The sequence below is a fragment of the Adiantum capillus-veneris genome, chromosome 4, assembly GCF_014529385.1.
Source record: "Adiantum capillus-veneris isolate H3 chromosome 4, ASM1452938v2, whole genome shotgun sequence".
In the NCBI taxonomy this organism is placed as follows: domain Eukaryota; kingdom Viridiplantae; phylum Streptophyta; class Polypodiopsida; order Polypodiales; family Pteridaceae; genus Adiantum; species Adiantum capillus-veneris.
The window spans coordinates 21945282-21965354 of NC_140934.1; the positions used below are offsets into that span (position 1 = coordinate 21945282).

General features: G+C 42.1%; 1 protein-coding gene across 2 annotated transcripts; it reads right to left on the minus strand.

The window, feature by feature from the left end:
* Positions 1 to 12411: 12411 nt before the first annotated feature.
* Positions 12412 to 15719, minus strand: LOC147458851 (calcium/calmodulin-regulated receptor-like kinase 1). 2 transcript variants are annotated; one of them, XM_086510272.1, is made up of 7 exons: positions 15042 to 15718; positions 14812 to 14965; positions 14298 to 14424; positions 14066 to 14151; positions 13910 to 13981; positions 13247 to 13450; positions 12412 to 13165 (listed from the first exon to the last, which is right to left on the minus strand). In XM_086510272.1, the coding sequence occupies exons 1-7, from the start codon at positions 15365 to 15367 to the stop codon at positions 12863 to 12865; spliced, it is 1272 nt and encodes a 423-aa protein (XP_086366398.1). In that variant the 5' UTR covers positions 15368 to 15718; the 3' UTR covers positions 12412 to 12862. The 2 variants fall into 2 exon arrangements, with proteins under 2 accessions (XP_086366398.1, XP_086366399.1); XM_086510273.1 differs by lacking the exon at positions 13910 to 13981 and having other exon boundaries at positions 14021 to 14151; positions 15042 to 15719.
* Between the last annotated feature and the right edge of the window lie 4354 nt (positions 15720 to 20073).

Consider the following 20073-nt stretch of genomic DNA (forward strand, 5'->3'; position numbering starts at 1 on the left):
CAGCCTTATCATCCAATTTTCTGCACTGCACTTGTGGCACCAAAGCATATGCCAAACAGCCAAAAACACGCATGTGCTCAATAGAAGGTTTTCTATCATGCCATGCTTCATATGGAGTAATAGACTGCAAAGCTTTCGTAGGACACCTGTTAAGTACATAAGTGGCACACATAATGGCCTCGAGCCAAAAAGAATGCGGCAAAGCTTGACTTTTCACCATACATCGTGCCATTTCCGTCAGTGACCTGTTTTTCCTCTCAGCAACACCATTTTGCTGAGGTGTATAAGGCACTGTACATTGGTGTTTTATCCCACGACTAGCCAGAAATGCATTAAATTCATGAGACATATACTCCCCCCCTCGATCTGAACGGAGGGTGCCCATAGTACATTTCGAGACATTTTCAGCCATAGCCAGAAATTGTTTGAAGCACATAAAGACTTCGGACTTCGCTTTAAGTGGAAATACCCATGCATGCCTGGAGTAATCATCAATGAAAGTCACGAAGTACAGGTAATTGCCCAAGGACAGAGTTTGCATGGGCCCACAAACATCACTATGCACAAGCTGCAACCTGCATGTGGCCCGAACTGTACCATCCTTTGGAAACTTAGAACGTTGCATCTTACCCAAAATACAGCCTTCACAAACATGTTTGACAGGTGCTTCAAGAGGTGGCAAAGAAGCAACCATATCAGATTTCTGCAAACGCAGCAAACTGGCAAAATTCAGATGACCAAAACGTGCATGCCAAAGTTTTGCATCTGAAATAGCCCTTGAATCTGCAACAGCATTTGCAAAGTTTTGTCCACACTTGTCATACAAAGTGAGCTTATACAGCCCACGGCACAAAAGGCCAAATGCAACAATTTCATCACCAAAACTGAGATCATGAATTGTACATCTGTCATCCACAAATTTGACTACAAGTCCAAGTCTAGCAAGTGCGGATACAGACAAGAGATTCTTCTTGATCCCAGGTACATAAAGTGCATCAACAAGTGTGAAAGAACTGCCATTAGCAGCAGTAAGCACAATCTTTCCAACTCCCTGAACTGGATAAGAGGCGTTGTTGGCACAAGTGACTAAATTCCCATGAGGGACAGACTCGAGAGAGGTAAACAATTCACGATGTGAGGTAATGTGCTTTGTAGCACCACTGTCGAAATACCACACATGTGAATCTGCAGCAACGACTGACAAGCATGCATCATGGACAGTAGGATTGTAAGTGCACTCTGCGCTAAAAGCCCATTCTGCATCAACATCAGCTACACAGTCTCCTTTCACAAAAGACTCAACAATGGCTGCATTTGTAGTGGAACCAGCATTTGCAGTGGAACCACCCTCTTTCTTCTTAGCCTCTTTGGCCTTCAACTTAGGACACGACTTGATCAAGTGATCATTGGCTTTACAATAATGGCAACGCATCTTCTTTTTGCCCTTATCACCAGAATTGCCAGACAAAGTACTGCCAGCAGAAGCATTAGGAACATAATTTTTGCCACTTGCAGCAGAACCATAAGAAGTGGCTGCATTGCTGTTACCACCCTTTCTTTGAGAAGCAATAAAAGCCTGTTCAACTGCACGCTGTCTAGTCCTGTTTTTTCTGGACAGTGACTCTTGCAATAGCAATGTCCATAATGCATCAAACTTGACAACTTCAGGATTTCCTTGGGTCATCAGTCTCCAAGTACTAGCAAAAGTCTGGTAGGAATCTGGTAAGGCATCAAGAACAGTCTGCACAAGGGAACTGTCTGAAATGACTTCACCTGCAGAAATAAGTTGCTCATTGATATCCTTGACACTAGCAAGGAAAGTGTCCATATCATCTTCCTCATGCATAATCTTCCACTCCAGCTCTTTACGCAGCAAAGCAATTTTAGCCTCATTGCGGCTTGCATAAAGACCTGCTAAAATATCCCAAGCCTGTTTTGCAGATTTTGCTGAACGAATGTGAGAAACAATGGTGCGCTTTATAGACAACGCAATCAATGCATGATCCTGCGCATCCTTAACATCCCAACGAGCTTGTTCTGCCGTAGGCAAAACAACTTTAACAGCTGCAATCCTTGCAGCAAGACCTGCAACATCCTCAACATCGCCTACATCCTCAGAACTGGGACGTACATCAATGCCCTGCACAATGTTCCAGACACCCTTTGACACAAGGACATGTTGCATCATATAAGCCCACATAGGGTAGTTGTCCCCATCCAACCTGTCCTCAGCAGCAAACATCTTGAACACATCTGTGTTGTTGTTGTCAGCCATGGTAAATGCTGCACCTGATGTGAAAACTGCCCGAAAATAGGAGAAACGAAGCGGGAACAACCTGTGCTATATAGCACAAACCGTAGAAGACTATAAGGCACCTGTTTTGCAGAAAACAGCACTGACAGAAATTTTGCACAAAATGACGAAATAGCCTGTGCAGTACTGCCTGTAGTGGAAACGGAGGCCGAAATGAGCCCAAATCAAAATTCTGAGCAGACCATAGCTCTTCGAGCTTTCCCAAAATATTTGTCGACCTGCGAACGCTCGCCAAAACTCACTAAAATCGGAGAAGGTGAGCAGGCGTGTGCTGAAGCAGCTGGCGACTAAGCCCGGGAGGACGTGACCTGCTCTGATACCAATTGTTGGAATTAGGGTTGCAGAGAAACACACACAGCTTGGAGAAGACGAAGGAAGCTCAAGGCACACAATAGAGAGTGTATTACTTAGTGTGGAATGGAAAGATAGATAGCCCTAGAGTGATGGGCGTATATACAATGCACGGGGGAAAAAACCTCCTAAAGAGGGAAAAAATGCCCCGGCGGTCCTAGTGTGTTCAAACACATCACTACCACATGTATATGGTAATAGCATGTGCCTTAGCAAATGGGCTTATCCTTTTGAGAACTTACTGAACAAGTTTCTCTTGATTCATCGTTACCTCACTCTTTTGTGTTGACTTTGTAGGCTTAGCTTCGCTTTGCTGTGATGATGAGTCATCATCTAGTTCTGTGTAGCCGTCTTCCTTGTAGACATCACAATTGTCTACTAGGTATAGAGCCTCCTTGGTCAACTCATTTAGAGCTGAGCTCTTCTTCATATGCAAATCCTTCTTTATATTTACATTTCTCAGTCCTTGGATAAATATCAACATGAGTTGGGACTGAGTTGGTTATTCTTCCAAGGGGCAAAATTTGACATAGCGTTTCAACCTTAAGGCTGCCTTTCTAACGGATTCTCCCTCTTTCTGCTTGAACTTATAGATTTGTGAGATTGTATTATGAGCTATCCCTCTTTGAGAGAATTCCTTGATAAACTCATCAAATATCTCTTCCATTGATTCAAAATCTCTACGTCAACATAGTCAAACCAGGTGGTGGCATCCTCCTCTAGGGTTAACCCAAATCCTACGAACTGTGTGGAAAAGTCCGGTACTTCCTCAGCCTTGATGACACTCACAAAGGCTGCCACGTGGTCCCTTGGATCCCTATTTCTTGAATATTTCTTGTTAACCCATTTTTGGACTTGAAAAGGTCTGATCCTCCGATGATCTACCATCCTAAACATAGGATCCTCTATTCCTCCTCATAAGACGTTTCTAGCCTGGGATATGGTACATGTTCCTCTCCTAGGGCTGCTCATAATCCATAGTTCTTGACTGGTCTAGCAAGTGTTCGTTCTTCTGCTCAACTTCTTTCTTCTCGTACTCTTGTTGTGGTCGTCCTAATAGGATTTAGCGTTCTTGTCCTACTCTCATCTTGGTATTGCCGATGGAGTGGTGGTTTTGGTGGTGCTTCTAGACCTGACACGACCTGATATCCACCCCCTTTCATATTCACATCTGGTGTTGCAAACTGTTTGAGCCACACTTGAAATGATAGTATTGATGCTTGTGAGTTTTGAGGGTTAGGCAGTGGTTGCTTATTTGATTGTGTTGTGATGTCGTAATCATCTGAGAAGGGGTTTGTAGACTTGCTTAGGGTTTCTATGGGCTTTTGCTTCTCTACTGAAGCTTGTGCCATCAGTTCTCGCATTATCACTCTCCCTACATCATCTGGGTGAATTGGCTTGTATTCTCATCCACACTTATCGACAAAAATAAGTAAACTTACCAAATCAGATTGCAAGTTATAGTTCACCATGACTCTATGAGATGGGGAGGAAGTGGGCTACACAGAGAGAATGAGAGGCAAAGGGGGATTGATTATTTTGAGAAGGAGGGCAAGGAGGGAGAGGGTGAGTCTGCTTGAGCAACATCACACACACACAGATCATTGCAAGAGTGCGTGCAAGAGAGAGAGAATATCCACTACCCCATGACTTCATTAACTAAAAAAGATGAGCACTACCTTTGAACTTTGTGCGGGAATAAGCACAACAATTATTTTTAATTTGAACATGAAAATATTCTTGGATCTTCAATATATGCTAACAAGCACTACTAACTAGCATTGTCCTAAACTTCATTCTTTGTGCATTTTAACATGCTTGTACCCCTCTCTCTCTCTCTCTCTCTCTCTCTCTCTCTCTCTCTCTCTCTCTCTCTCTCTCTCTCTCTCTCTCTCTCTCTCTCTCTCTCTCTCTCTCTCTCACACACACACACACACACACACACACACACGCACACGCACACGTGCGCACGCACACACACACACACACAATGCAGCATCCAACTTGCTTGAGGCAATTTGGAATGGCAGCCACTTCTTCTTTTTATGCCAAACCCTCCTTATGCCTATGTCCTTACATGAGCAATAGCATCACCTTGGAAGTAGAGTCAAAGTGCTACTCCCATGGTTGGAGCTAGAAATGCTTCTTTCCCTACAATTCAAAAATATACAAGCAAATGTTGGATGTGGAGGTCATTGCATTAATCGGGGGGGGGGGGGGGGGGGGGGGGGGGGGGCTAGCTTGTAGCAATATATTCAAATAATTGGCAAGTCCAGAAGAAGAGCATGCACCATCTTCCTCCCAACAATCAGCCACCTGGAAAAGGCTCTTAGATGAATATTCAAGGTGCAAATAACATTCTCCATCCTTGATGCTTGGATCATAGAATTTGTTGATAGGAGGCATATGCACTACATGTGCATGCAAGAGTCCTCAATTCTCTGCATGGAGGGTTTTTGCTACATATCAAGCTACATGGAGGCTTCTCTGAAATATAACCATTGTGGAGAAGCCTTGCACAAAGAGAGGTGTGCCTGTTATCGAGCTTTGACAGATCTGTGACATTGGTCTATGACATATCATCATCCACTCTTACCTTCATCTCTTGTGTTGAGCATGGAGTCTCTCTCTCTCTCTCTCTCTCTCTCTCTCTCTCTCTCTCTCTCTCTCTCTCTCTCTCTCTCTCTCTCTCTCTCTCTCTCTCTCTCACACACACACACACACACACACACACACACACACAAAATAGCTAGCTGAGAGGATCCAAATCAAAATAGTGTCAGTTTCTAGAGCCATATAAGATGGGAGAGTGAGAATTTATCCAACTTCCTAGCATATATATGTGCTATATAACATATAGATGGTAGAAAAACATATCAAGTGAAAAACCAACTTAGGAAAGCATGATACTATCAAAAGACGTATTAAACTCGCTCATAAATAGATAAGTGCATCTAACAACCATCAAATTTTCATATGTTACACAAATTTGGAAACAACTCAATCATAAATCTCACATATGATCGTGTCGTTGAACACTCAACCCACAAAAGGAATCAATGTATTAAATGAATCAAGTGCACCAATAGTATAACATAGATATCTGCTTGATCATAGGCATAAAGAGGCAAGATTGATGTGAAGGATTTGGGAGTGGCCTTTATAACACTCGCAAATTCACATGATAGATGAAGATGGAGAGATTTGCTCTCACAAGAAGGCATGGGTCGATCTCCACTCTCAAATTTACTCACCCTTGCATATAAACGGCCCCTTCTGCACTCAACTAGCTTCCCCCTACACTACCATTTCCCCAATAATGATCATGTATACTCAAGGAAGCACAAAATCCACTCAAAATTTTGGAGAAAAATAAAGGGAAAAAATTGCATATTATAGCATGATTCCACAAGCTTCACAACATCTCAACAACCATTACATATGCAAGATGGGCCTCCGTAGTTGCTCCCAAACATGCATTCCAAACAAGACCGATACCAAAGATCATAATATTCAACCTAAAACAAAAAGAAGAACCATAAGGACATGGTAAAATAGTCTCTTATTCACATGTATAGCAAAGGGCCTTTGACAAAATCCAATCACATACATGCACGTAAAAGAGAGTTCCACTTTGTGCAGATTCATCACCAAGCAGCAGAGAAGAAGGGTGAAAGTTCATAGATCCACACCCATGTTCATTTTCTTCTTGAGGATAGACACACCCTCAACTCAAACAATAGGACCCGCATGTGTGTATGTGTGTGTGCACGTGAACCTCTACTCTCAAACACCCACCCACCATCATAAGCTACAACATCAACACGGGCTTCCTCCTTCACAAATGAAAATCTCAACGCATTCATGACCAAAAATTAATTTTCCCACATTTTTGAGGCCCTTGTCTTTATTTTTTGAAGCACTCATATGTGTAAAACAACAAAACTATGTAGTTCACACATTTGTCACTCATGCATAGAGACTGCCATAACAAGAAGCAAGGCTCCTACCCCATGCCACGATATTTCTCATTGACTTACGATCAAGGACAAAGCACATAGGTTTGTGGAATTGGAAATATTGGGATATAAGCTCACATTTTACATATGGCAAGGTCAAATTTCATGTATCCATGCCAATATAGATCGTGCAAGGAACTTATGATATCGACTCAAACTATTGAGGCTGTCATTGTAGCCAACAGCTTATCAATCTATTTCTCGCACTTGCATGCATGACGTGCCAATAAAGTGGAATTCATTCCACTCAGTCGTTGCTTACGCTTCCACTATAACACCAACTACTCTATCAAGGACATTATTATTTGCCTAATGGTCACAGTGGACTCCACTCGATATGATGTCCACATGCACTGGACTCTCACACTTCTTTAAGACAAGGTAAGATCTTGTTTGTTTCCAATGATTTTTGTTAGTGATTCTCCTATTGACATTGTTGCAGGAGTTACCCATAGTTGTAATCTTCTGTTCAATAGCAATTGAGTCTCGTATCTCTGCTTATGTTCGTTGCATCTCAATGCAACAGAAGGCATTATATATCATTGGTTATACTCACAAGACACATGCATAGTAGATGATGATTTTTGTCTGTAGTAGCAGACAGACACGGCCTTGCTATCAAGCAACGAGTTCATGTGATAACATGAACCTGCTAAGAGAGTGTCAAGATAGGTGATCTCTTGTTTAAAAACCAAATAATATCTAGTATGATTACCTTCTTTTTGGTTTGGGGTACTGCTTAGTCTATAGCACTGATCGTGTCTATAAGAGTGGTATTTTCAGGGGGTATGGCGTAGATAATGACATATCACTTCATAAGTGGTAATGGTCACTGATTGGCCTCTTCATACCTGTACTTTTAAGAATTCTCAAGGGATAGTAGCTTAGTTCACTTTAACAAGCTGCTTATCATCACTATTGGTAGCACTCCTATGTTGGTCTCATCTACCTAATAGTTTAAGTAGTTTCTTTGCAAAATCTAACCAAGGGGTTCAGATTGCCAAGGCAACACCCAAGGTTCTCAGGTAACTATTTTTTTTATTTCACTAATCTCTCCTTTCAGTGTTTACTAGGTCAAAAAAATATTGAGCCTTTTGTACCTTTGAGGCATGAAAATTGCCTTTCATCTCTGCGGGCAAGTATACGGTACTTTTCACCTCATAGTATGCATATAAATTGATGTATTTCTTTTTTGGATATGCTTTGATTGAGCTTAACAAGTGGGATGCATATGTTAAAGGCCTGCATGGTAGGGTTTCATTTGGCACATGTCGTTAGTCACAAGGTATGCAACATGGTCTAGAAACTTATGGAGCTTGATTTAGCCAATGTGGAGCAAGGTTTATGAGGGTCCCTCTCACTCATGCTTTTGATGGGTTTCCAGTCACCACCACACACGAGTACATATCTTACTTGATGGATGTCATATTTTTGGACATCACAATATGAGACATAATCAACATGTGGAGAATATGAGTCTTTGGGATAGACATTGGTACCTGTTTCCCCAATTATGTGTCGCGACAAAGTCCCTAGGTGCTGATCAAATCCGTTTATTTAACCATTTTCAGCACATAATATTAGAAACAATTTCAGTGGCCAGAAATTGCGGGATACCTAGTAACATGGTTTTTGGGTTGAAGCTATTTTGAAAGCGGTTCACATTGTAAGCAAATCACCTAATACGCTATTGAATTACTAGATTCTAGAGGAGTTGTGGTCAGACAAGAAATCACACTATGATCATTTACACGTCTTTGATTGTGAGGCGTATGCACATGTGCCAAAAGAGCTTAGACAGAAGCTTCAACCAAAATCACATAAATAAGTCTTTATGATATATGCTACAGATAGAGAGTTAGACTATCGTCTCTAGCACTCAAAATCTCGTAAGATCATTAGAAGTCAGATGTCATATACATTGGGTCCAAAATGCATAAGAAGCTCATCAAAGAAATAGAGTATAGAAGAGTCACATTCGAGGATGTTGCCTCAGATTTGTAGAGGAGTCACATTCGAGGATGTTGCCTCAGATTTGGTCAAAACTCAAAAGTTTAGTGAGGAGCTTTCCACTAGGACCGCTTCAAAGAGATGTAGTCAGGGATCAAAACACTCTAGTCGAACCTCAAATCTACTTGAGCGCTTTCAACCAAACCTAAATTATCTTATATTGATTGATTGTGGGGAACCATCTTGTTTCCAAAAATCCCTACAAATGAATGATAAGGACAAGTGGGAGCAAGTGACGCAAACAAAATACCCTTCGATTGTGAGTAATGAGACTTGAAAATGGAACTTATATTGTCTATAGCAAAAACAATATTAGCTTGCAAATGGGTTTATAAGAAAAAGTAACGTTAGGAGATCCAAAGTTTAAGTACAAGGTTAAACTCGTAGCTAAAGGTTTCAAGCAACAAAAGAGTGTAGATTTTGATAAAATCTTTTCATGTGTGATCAAGATGACTACTTTCCGCATGATGCTTGAACTAGTAGTTGTAGAGGACTTGGAATTAGTCCAAATGGTCGTGAAGACGACTTTCCTTCATGGAGATCTTTAGGAAGATGTGTACATGAAGCACTATGAAGAGTTTGTTAAGCCAAGAAAAGAAGCTTGTGTGTAAACTCAAGAAAGCATTGTGTGGCTTAATAGGAAAGGTTCTAGGCAATGGTATCAAAAATTCGATACTTTCATGCAAAATATATAAAAGTAGTCACTAGAATCACTACTTATACACGAAGAACCTCAGAGATGGATTACTTATTCTTCTTGTGACATGCTAATTATCGGGAAGAACACTAGATTGTAAATCTGAAGCAAACATTGAATCAGATTTTTGTCGTGAAGGATTTTGGAGAGGTTAGTCACTTTCTTGGCATGCATATCAAGCATGACAGGCCAAAGAGGATTCTTTAACTTTCTCAAGAGTCGTACATTGAGAAGGTTTTGCAACGATTCAATCCACAAGGGAGGAAGACATCAAGTATCCCCATGTCAACATATTTGAAACTTAGCAAGAACAATTCTCTTAAGTCTGATGTTGAGAAAGCCAAAATAGCTAAGATTTCATATTCTTCAAAAATGGAGATTATCATGTATGCTATGGTGGCTACGAAGCCAAACGTTGCATTTGCAGTGGGAGTGGTAAGCCATTACATGGCTAGTCTTGGCAAGAAACATTGAGATGTAGCGAAACATATCCTCAAGTACTTGAAAAGTATGGCGAACAAGTGCTTATACTTTAGGAACAACGATACATTTATGGTGAGATACGTAAGTGCAAATTATGCTGAGAATGTAGACAATCAAAAGTTTACATCTGACTATATTTTCATATTTGTAGGAGAGGCTATTTTCTAGAGATCATGTCTTAAGAACTGTACGTCTTCTTCCGCTATGAAAGCTGAGTATATTGTAGCAAGGAAGCACTATGGTTGGTATGTTTAGGGGGATATCTGGACAAGGGTCAACAAATTCCAATGTTATATTGTGATAGTCAAAATGCCACTACTTTGGCAAAGTATTCAATGTTTCTTTCCAAAATGAAACACATAGGAGTAAGTATCACTTCATATAGGATGTATTGGCAAATAAGTGGATCAAGTTTGTTAAGATCCATACAGCTGACAATTTTACAGATGCTTTTATGAAGTGCTTAATTATGGAGCGGTTTGCACATTGCATAGAGCTTATTGGTGTGGGGTGAGGCCAATGTCATACTTCACAATTGTACAAGTTTTTGTACATAGTTTTGTTTTGCTCCACCTAAGCCACATTGGGGAGATTATTGACATAACCACCAATATGACTAACCGGACATACCCATACTACCTCACAACTAACCTTATTATTATATTACATATAAATAAGGAGACCGAGTGTTATCTCACTACAAACTCCACCATATACTATGTACTCCCTCCTCTCACCGCATGCACACATCCACACTCACACTCCTTTTTTTGAAATAGTTCTTACTTTTTTGAAATAGTTGTAAGAACGCAAAGCATCAATATTGACAAAGCAACCACAAAGAGAAAGCCATGTTTGCTATTCATCCTTGAATCTACATACTTCATATACATGGTCACATGATTTTAGATACCTCTTCAAGTGATTTCGATCTTGCCAATTCATCTTCAAAGCAAGATTACAGAAACATTGAACCAATTCCCAAGTGGACTCCAACCTTGTGGAAGCACCAATTAACGTGAAAGATTTGGGGGTGGTCTCTATATAACATCTCCATATTCACACGATAGATGAGGATGAACAAGTAGCTCTCACAAGAAAAGATGGGCGAGTGTTCACTCACAAACTTACTCGCCCTTGCACACACACAAACCTACCTACACTTGACTAACTTCCCTCTACACTGCCATAGCCCAAGCTATGATCAATTGCACTCAAGGAAGCCAAAAAAAAACAACAAAAGGAAAACAAAGAAAACCATTAAATTTTTCAGTACATAGCCACAAGCTTCACGATATCTCTACAACCCTTACATATACAAGATGGGCTCCATATCCCAGTCAGCACTGCCTTTTTGCAATTGATACGCACTTTAATGATATTCACAAAGTGATGCCTGCATTGCTGGTTCAAAAGCCTGCATGAGCTACATTATCATAACACGATTTCGATTGTGCTATCAACAGGATTCGCATGGCCATGCTTTGTTTCCACAAATTCCGTGTGCTTGACCTGCTGCTCTTGCTAAAGCGCTCTGAATTTGCTCCTCTTGGAGTTCACAGTCGGGCTTCATGAGACCTGCATTGCCGGTTCAAAAGCCTGCACAACCTACATTATCATAACACGATTTCGATTCTGCTATCAACAGGATTTACTTAGCCATGCTTTGTTTCCACACGTTCCATGTGCTTGACCTGCTGCTCTTGCTAAAGCACTCTGAATTTGCTCCTCTTGGAGTTCACAGCAGTGCAGCACTGAGTTCAATCAATTTCCTGACAAAAAAATGGTAGCACTGTCGGTGGTATTCACTTGGTGCTGCCTGCTAACTCACTGAGTGCTTCAAAAACCAACCTGCACAATATGAGTCTGTCCACATGCTGCCCTTGAAACGGAGTTTTGACCTTAATATGAGTCGTTTTGACTAACACCGTGTTTGGCCTGTAACTCACAAGGGGGGGATACATTGACAGTCTGAGCACCACTGCCCACACTCAGACCATACATTTCCTGAACCACAGAGAGCATACAATCAAGGCTCAGAACTCTCTGCTCAGATCCCTTTCCCGATCAAGCTCCTGGGATCTTCGGCTAGTACAATTGAGGATCAGAAAATACAAGCTCTGGTACCAGCAGAACACAGCACACATCCGAGCGGAGAGGAGAAGAGAAAGAAAAGTACACAGAGATGGGTGGAGCAGCAGGAAGCAACCTGCAGGTCTAAGCTCCCTAAGTGTTATTAGACCCACACAAACTACCTTAACACCTTGGTTTGCTCAAACTGTATCCCCTTCGCTAGTATCTACATGCTCGCAAAGACTTACTGGCGATACCAAACTCTGCTGGAAGCAGCATTGCCGAGATAGGGGAGTCCAAGGCTCGACATCTACATGGCTTTCCGGAGCACGCATCAAGAAGTAAATGACACCTTAATCAAGAGAGTACAAATACACACCCCCATGATAAGATGAGCATGTCAATAAATTGTGAGCATCACAACAATATCAAGAAACATTCAACGTCCAAACAAACTCTGGGAATTCGGCTACAAATTTAATCATTGGGTTGCTTCCGATAGTGCATTTCGCATAGATAAAATCACGATGTAAAGAGGATGCTACAATGCAAGGAAAAGGTCTCATGCTCCGAATTGCCCCAAACACAAAAAAGGAGGTACTCACCTATTAGCTACATTTGGGATTCTGCTACAATATAATACAAGAAATTCGACGCATCTTGTTCTTGTTTGTCATGCTCAATAGGTTTGTAAGCTAGGAACCTCATGTAAAACGGGAGTCGATGACAGAAGTGAGTATATGTGATGGGTGTTTCAAGATCACTGCTTTCTGCAATATGATGCAAGATCTCCATAGGCAAAGAAGGCAAGCAGCTGCACTATGCAATATGATGCAAGATCTCCATAGGCAAAGAACTGCACTATGCAATGAACCACGCACTGAAAAGCAGCACAACCTTCAAAAAATTTGCACCTCATCCTCGAGCTTCCGCCATGCTAGAGACTCTGCCCATCATGCCTCTATCAGCTCGCTCCTTCCTCTCAAAACGTTTAAACGAGGGCAAATTGAGAACATCCAGCCTTGTGCTTTCACTCCTGCCAAATCTTGCGAGTGCTTGGACCACTTCTCGCATTTTTGGCCGTTTTCGAGCTTCGATTTCTGTGCACTTGGTCGCAATCAGAGCAATATCCCCAAGCTCTTTAAGATCACAGTTCCCTTTCAGCCTAGGATCCAAGATTTGAAGCCATATCTCTCTCCCTCCGTTGCTCATCAAAATCTACATAATTCAGACAAGGTCATGTAAAAGCAAACATGACCACAACCGACACCGCAATCAAAATAAGGGCTGAAACTCTACCACTTCAACATACTCCATTAGGCCTTCTTCAGGGCTTGTTCCTGCTAGCAGCTCAAACAAAAGGACCCCAAAGCTGTAAACATCACTCTTGTAAGTAAGTGTGTTTGTGTTCACGTATTCTGGGTCAACGTAGCCATAGGTGCCTCTTATGCCAGATGCTGGCATGTCATGATCAGCCTCTTTTGAAAGCCCAAAGTCTGCCACCTGCACATATAAAAACACAGCACTGTGACATACTCGGCGGCGTTTCCAACTACAATAATTCCTAGTTCTTCACATGTCACTTTCTTGACTGTTTTTGAGATAGAGATGGTGAAAGGTGTGAAGAACATAGGGCCGAAATCAGACTAATCCTTGATTCCAATCATAGTTTTTGTCTGGACGGGTCTGAGTCCGACTGAAGTATGATTGAATTTTTCGGGCTTACTGCCTTGAGGCTCCGTATTTTGGGCCCCTCATTTTGCTCTTTGCCCAGATTATAAAATTTATATGGAGTTTCACTGCATTTTATGGTTTTGTGCTCCTCTGTATTGTTTTAAGTGTCATCCATCTGGTCTGACGTTGACGTATGGAAAAACTATGATTCCAATATCTGTCAATAATGAATGACTCCTAAAATTTGGATCAGCTCTCTGGAAAATTTGAAGTAGGCAGAGTGTCTACCCTTGCAACCATGTAGGAGTCCAGTAAAATATTGGAAGCTTTGATATCTCTATGAATCACCGGGGGAACTGCCTGCAACAACCCAAAACTCTTAAGAGTAATGAGGCGAACCTTAAAAGTGAGGAAAGCATAGTGTGGCTTATGATCTCCAGTTACCCCATCATGAAGGTATTCAATGCCCCTTGCCACATCTTGCGCGATGGAGACTCTTTGTATCCAAGTGAGTGGTTCATATTGCTCATCTGCAGCATCGAGACACATATACACTCACCCTGAACAAGCTTAACTACAAACCCTGAACACTTTTCAAGGCTCTTCAAGTGGATAAAATAAAATTTCAATGTAGGTCGTCAATTGATCAACACAATGGCAAGGAAAACACACTTACCATGCAGCCTCGCTGCTAAACTTCCGTTTGTCATGTAGTCGAAGGCCAGAATTCGATGGCCCCCTTCTGAACAAAATCCAACAAGGCTCAACAAGTTCTTATGGTGCAGTCTTCCTAAAAGAAGTACCTGCCATAGCACAAGTGAATATTGGAGCCAGGGCCAGAAATGGGTAAGCTAGGTGGTACATGCATTTTCATTTCTATTGCGCATTCCACATGAGGATGATTAATAGATGTTAGTATCATAACTCTTGCTAGCACACATCTTAATTGCCATTTACAAGCCAATGTGAAAAATTCAATTTTTATTTTTTTTAAGCTAATGTGTTTTTTATTGAGGCAAGAGTTAAACTCTAAGCATCTAGCTCCCGGCTCACACTCACAGGCCGCTAGCTTTCTGCCGATGTAGAGACACCGATACACGAAAAGGAGACACTTGCAACACTAAAAGGCCATTCTTGGAATAAAATATGCCATGACCTACAGGCTTAAGTCAAAGTAATGATATCTTCACCTCATTCTGAAATTCTTTCTCCCCTTGTTTAGAGTTGTCTGCAAGGACTTTCACAGCAATGATGGATTTGTTCAAAAGAGTCGCTTTGTAAACAGGCCCAAAGGCACCGCGGCCTAACAAGCTCGTAAAATCCTTGGTTGCCTTTTGCAGCTCTCTGTTATGCAAGGTCAATTAGCATAGTGTAGACTCGCAATCTGCAGATACAAAAGAAGCTGAAAAGCCGTACTTACTTGTATGTGAACCTTGACACTCTTTCTACTAGGGATGAAGACGACGACGACGACGATGAATCATCCAGCATGCTCTTCCCCCAAAACGAGAAAATGCTAAAAACTCCTGAGTAAGGATGCAAGGGCTGTTTTGACTCACAGGAGTACATACTTGCATCTCCATGTAGCCCGCCACCGGTCGGCAATGTGCGCCGTGAATGAGCCTGTCTATGTCTACGCCTCACATACAGTAATACACATCCAGAGACAAAGGCAAGACCAACGATAACTCCAAACAAGATCCCCACAATCGCTTTTGCAGGCAGTCGACGATGTTGACGGTCCATACCATGGTAGAGGGAAAGATAAGAGCGACCCGCAAGGAGAGATTTACTGCAATCCTCTTGGGTGTATGTCCTGGTGTTGATTAAGCTGCGATCTGCCTGGAATATGACTTAGCTGATGAGAAGCGATGGTGAACTGTCGAAAGGATCTCTCTCTCTCTCTCTCTCTCTCTCTCTCTCTTCTCGGGGTGTCTCTGTGTGTGTGTGTGTGTGTGTGTGTGTGTGTGTGTGTGTGTTCTGTGCGCATCAAAGCGCGTAATGTTGACCCACAAACTAGCCATCGTAAGCCGGCAACCTCGTTGCTGTCTCAACGATTCTATAGCCTAGCAGCCCTCTTCCCCACGACCACCACCATTTTGAAAGTTGGAACGCGAACCTTCGCTCACCCTCGTCACTAATTGACACCTCCAAATGGAGGTGGGATCAATGGCTCCGGATCACCGGTTGATCGTGACCGTTGGATTGTTTACGAAATGCAAAAGATTCTCACTTTTTCGAATCCGGGACTTGAATCCATTATCCTCTCCCCCACGGGATTGACTCTAACCACTAGGCTAACGCGCACTCGTTGAAAGGTGTGTGTGGGATAAGTTTATAGATCACGACGTCGCGGACAAGTTTACACCTAGTTCGTACTGAGTTCACACTAAATTTGGTGTGGTGTGCAGGCCCTCCCCAGTTCACACCTAGTTCACATCGTGTTCATGTCGAGTTCACACCAAATTTGGTGTGGTGCACATATCTCCGAGTTCACGCTTAGTTCACACCTAGTTTAAATGTCGATCGGACGGCCCGAATTGCACCCGCCTCGCGACGCCTATTGTGGGCCATTGATCCCACCTCCTTGGGGAGGTGTCATTTAGTGACGAGGCCCGCCCACCACGTTCCAGGTGGTGCCTTTCCCCACAGCACAAAAATTCATTACTGGTGCATGAACATCTTGCCATTCATGCATACCTTCATCGCTTATTAATGCTTTTCTATTATTCAACTAGAGTACTTGGTTAGCCGCATTGTATTGAACTCAAGTGAGTCCGAAGGTAAGGCTGGGTTCACATTGAGGAGACGGAAGAGAGGCTCCAAAAGTTGCTTTTCCGGGTGGTAGAGTTACACAATGCACACTTTCACCACCCATTTGTTCACATAGAGGGTGGAAGAAAAAGTCACTCGATTTTTTTCCGCCATCTTGTGTGAACATTGGACGGCGACAGAACAAAGAGTGAAAGGAAGAAGCATTTGAATCAATAAAGCATAGTACAAACCATAGTATAAAAATTATTAAATTGAATGGATTTGTTACAAAAGCTCTAACTTGAAGATGATGATGAATCTACTTCCTCTAAAGCATCATTTCCAAAAGTTTCTTGGACACAAAGTTGAGATCAATTCATAAAAGTGTGAATCGCAAAAGGCAATGCGACCTTAATGAGCCGATTTGCACCGCCGTTGGTCGCTTGACGCTTCAACTCTACAAGAACGCCATATAAAACAAGGTGAAAATTCACTATGGCCTGCATAAGGCTATTAACAAGAATTTCCTAATAAAAAACTTATTTGAGAAAAATAGAAAGTGAGACTATTATTTTTAAACATGTAGTGTCACAATACAATATTATGATTTTTTGAAAAAAAGTGTAATAATGAACTTTTTACATTACAATATATTTCAAAGGCATAAAAATAATGTTTGACACAAAACTCAATGTCCCTCTTTAAAGACATTGGTACACAAATGTCAACACCCTCTCACAAGGGCCTAACAAAAATGATTTAAAATTATCATTAGCTTGTCATGTAGCATTAATCGACAAGCTTTTTCCATTGGTCCAGATTTGCACCCAAAAATCCACCCTTCACTAAGTCTTAATATATAAGCATTTGCGAGTAGCGAGTACCACTAGATGTGTTGGAATTAGGGTTGCAGAGAAACGCACACAGCTTGGAGAAGACGAAGAAGCTCAAGGCACACAATAGAGAGTGTGTTACTTAGTGTGCATGGAAAGATAGATAGCCCTAGAGTGATGGGCGTATATACAATGCACGGGGGGAAAAACCTCCTAAAGAGGGAAAAAAATGACCGCGGTCCTAGTGTGTTCACACACATCACTACCACATGTATATGGTAACAAATCCCCCCTGGAGTGATGCGGTGAACGAGAGCTGGCACATGAGTAAAGGGAAGTGCCATGCCTGAGGACAGGATCAGTCACAAAAGGGGAGTAAGCCCAAAGCTTTGCGGAAAGCTTCAAGCTTCTCACGAGACAATGCCTTGTGAAAGATCTGCAAGGTTGTCCTTGTTGGCACATAAGCCAAGCTGATCTTCTGCTGAGAGCCTCTCCCTGACATAGTGGTAATGCACCTCAATGTGCTTTGTGCGAGCATGAAAAATTGGGTCCTGGCAACTGCCAATGCGCTCTGACTGTCAGTGTAGATAGTGTTGGCAGTGTCCTGTCCAACACCCAAATCAGCCATAAGGCGTCTGAGCCATACACACTCAACCGTAGCTGTGAAGACTGCCTTGTACTCAGCCTCACAACTCGAAGTGGCCACAATAGGTTGCTTCTTACTCAACCATGATATACATGAACTGCCAAGCATGAAACAAAAACCACTTGTGGACACTCGCGGTGTCAAAACAACCAGCCCAATCTGAGTTCGAAAAAAGCATGTAAGTCTGCCGGCAATGATCCCCCCTTGGGATAAAACAAGCCAAGATGTAAAGTGCCACTAAGGTAGCGGAAAATCTCTTGACAGCCTGCAATGCTTAGACCCTGGGCTATGATAAATCTGCTAACCTGTGAGACTGCAAACTGAATATCCGGCCTCGTGTTGCATACATAAATGAGGCAGCCAACAGCAGTGGTTAAGAGTGACATCAGCAGGATCACCAGCATCATGTAGATCAAACTTCAAACCTGTTCCATGGGAGTGGCAATAGGTTTGCAATCCTCAGTCCAAACTTACATAGCAATGTCTCTATGTAACTTTCTGACACAAGGCAATACCACCATCACACTGCTTAAACTGTATACCCAAGTAATGATGCAACAGCCCCAAATCTTTCATCTTGAAAGTAGCATTCAAATCAGCCTTAAATTCAGCAATATTCTCTCATTTGGTCCAGTGATCAGCAAATCATTAACATAAAGAACCACAATGAGAAGTACATCACCCTCACGCTTTACATACAATGTGCTTTCTGTTGGACTATTACAAAGCCTTGTTTGACCAAATGAGTGTCAGCTTTCTCATACCAAGCACGAGGAGATTGCTTCAACCCATACAAAGCCTTGTTACATTTGCCACACTTTGTCCTCTTGTCCTTTATGACAAAACCGCGAGGCTGCGTTACATAAACTTCCTCAAATATGTCACCATTCAAGAAAGCAGTAACAATGTCTGATTGATGTACATCCCAACCAAATTGAGCTGCCAATGCACATAGAAAATGACAGTAGTCATACGACAAGTGGGAGCAAAAGTCTCTTCATAATCTATGCCTTTTTGCTTGCGAGCTCTTTATGGCTGCCTCAGGAACAAAAGCATACCTTATCCTGAAGTTATTCAGACAACCCTTGTGCAGACTGTTCTTGATGCCTTACCAGATTCCTACCAGACTTTTGCTAGTACTTGGAGACTGATGACCCAAGGAAATCCTGAAGTTGTCAAGTTTGATGCATTATGCACATTGCTGTTGCAAGAGTCACTGTCCAGAAAAAACAGGACTAGACAGCGTGCAGTTGAACATGCTTTTATTGCTTCTCAAAGAAAGGGTGGTAACAGCAATGCAGCCACTTCTTATGGTTCTGCTGCAAGTGGCAAAAATTATGTTCCTAATGCTTCTGCTGGCAGTACTTCGTCTGGCAATTCTGGTGATAAGGGCAAAAAGAAGATGTGTTGCCATTATTGTAAAGCCAATGATCACTTGATCAAGTCGTGTCCTAAGTTGAAGGCCAAAGAGGCTAAGAAGAAAGAGGGTGGTTCCACTACAAATGCTGGTTTCACTACAAATGCAGCCATTGTTGAGTCTTCTGTGAAAGGAGACTGTGTTGCTGATGTTGATGCAGAATGGGCTTTTAGCGCAGAGTGCACTTACAATCTTGCTGTCCATGATGCATGCTTGTCAGTTAATGCAGATTCACATGTGTGGTATTTCGACAGTGGTGCTACAAAGCACATTACCTCACATCGTGAATTGTTTACCTCTCTCGAGTCTGTCCCTCATGGGAATTCAGTCACTTGTGCCAACAACGCCTATTATCCAGTTCAGGGAGTTGGAAAGATTGTGCTCACTGCTGCTAATGGCAGCTCCTTCACACTTGTTGATGCACTTTATGTACCTGGGATCAAGAAGAATCTCATCTGTATCTGCACTTGCTAGACTTGGACTTGTAGTCAAATTTGTGGATGACGGATGTACAGTTCATGATCTCAGTTTTGGTGATGAAATTGTTGCATCTGGGCTTTTGTGCCGTGGGCTGTATAAGCTCACTTTGTATGACAAGTGTGGACAAAATTTTTCAAATGCTGTTGCAAATTCAAGGGCTATTTCAGATGCAAAACTTTGACATGCACGTTTTGGTCATCTGAATTTTGCCAGTTTGCTGCGTTTGCAGAAATCTGATATGGTTGCTTCTTTGCCGCCTCTTGAAGCACCTATCAAACATGTTTGTGAAGGCTGTATTTGGGTAAGATGTGTTCTGTTTCCA

What these genes read in the sequence shown, in the direction of transcription:
- LOC147458851 (XM_086510272.1), bottom strand. Translation starts at nt 15,367, where the DNA reads ATGGACCGTCAACATCGTCGACTGCCTGCAAAAGCGATTGTGGGGATC. An exon ending in TTTAGCAGCGAGGCTGCATG is followed by an intron (nt 14,152 to 14,297) that starts GTAAGTGTGTTT and finishes TCGATGCTGCAG; the next exon opens with ATGAGCAATATGAACCACTC. An exon ending in TAATGGAGTATGTTGAAGTG is followed by an intron (nt 13,166 to 13,246) that starts GTAGAGTTTCAG and finishes TGAATTATGTAG; the next exon opens with ATTTTGATGAGCAACGGAGG.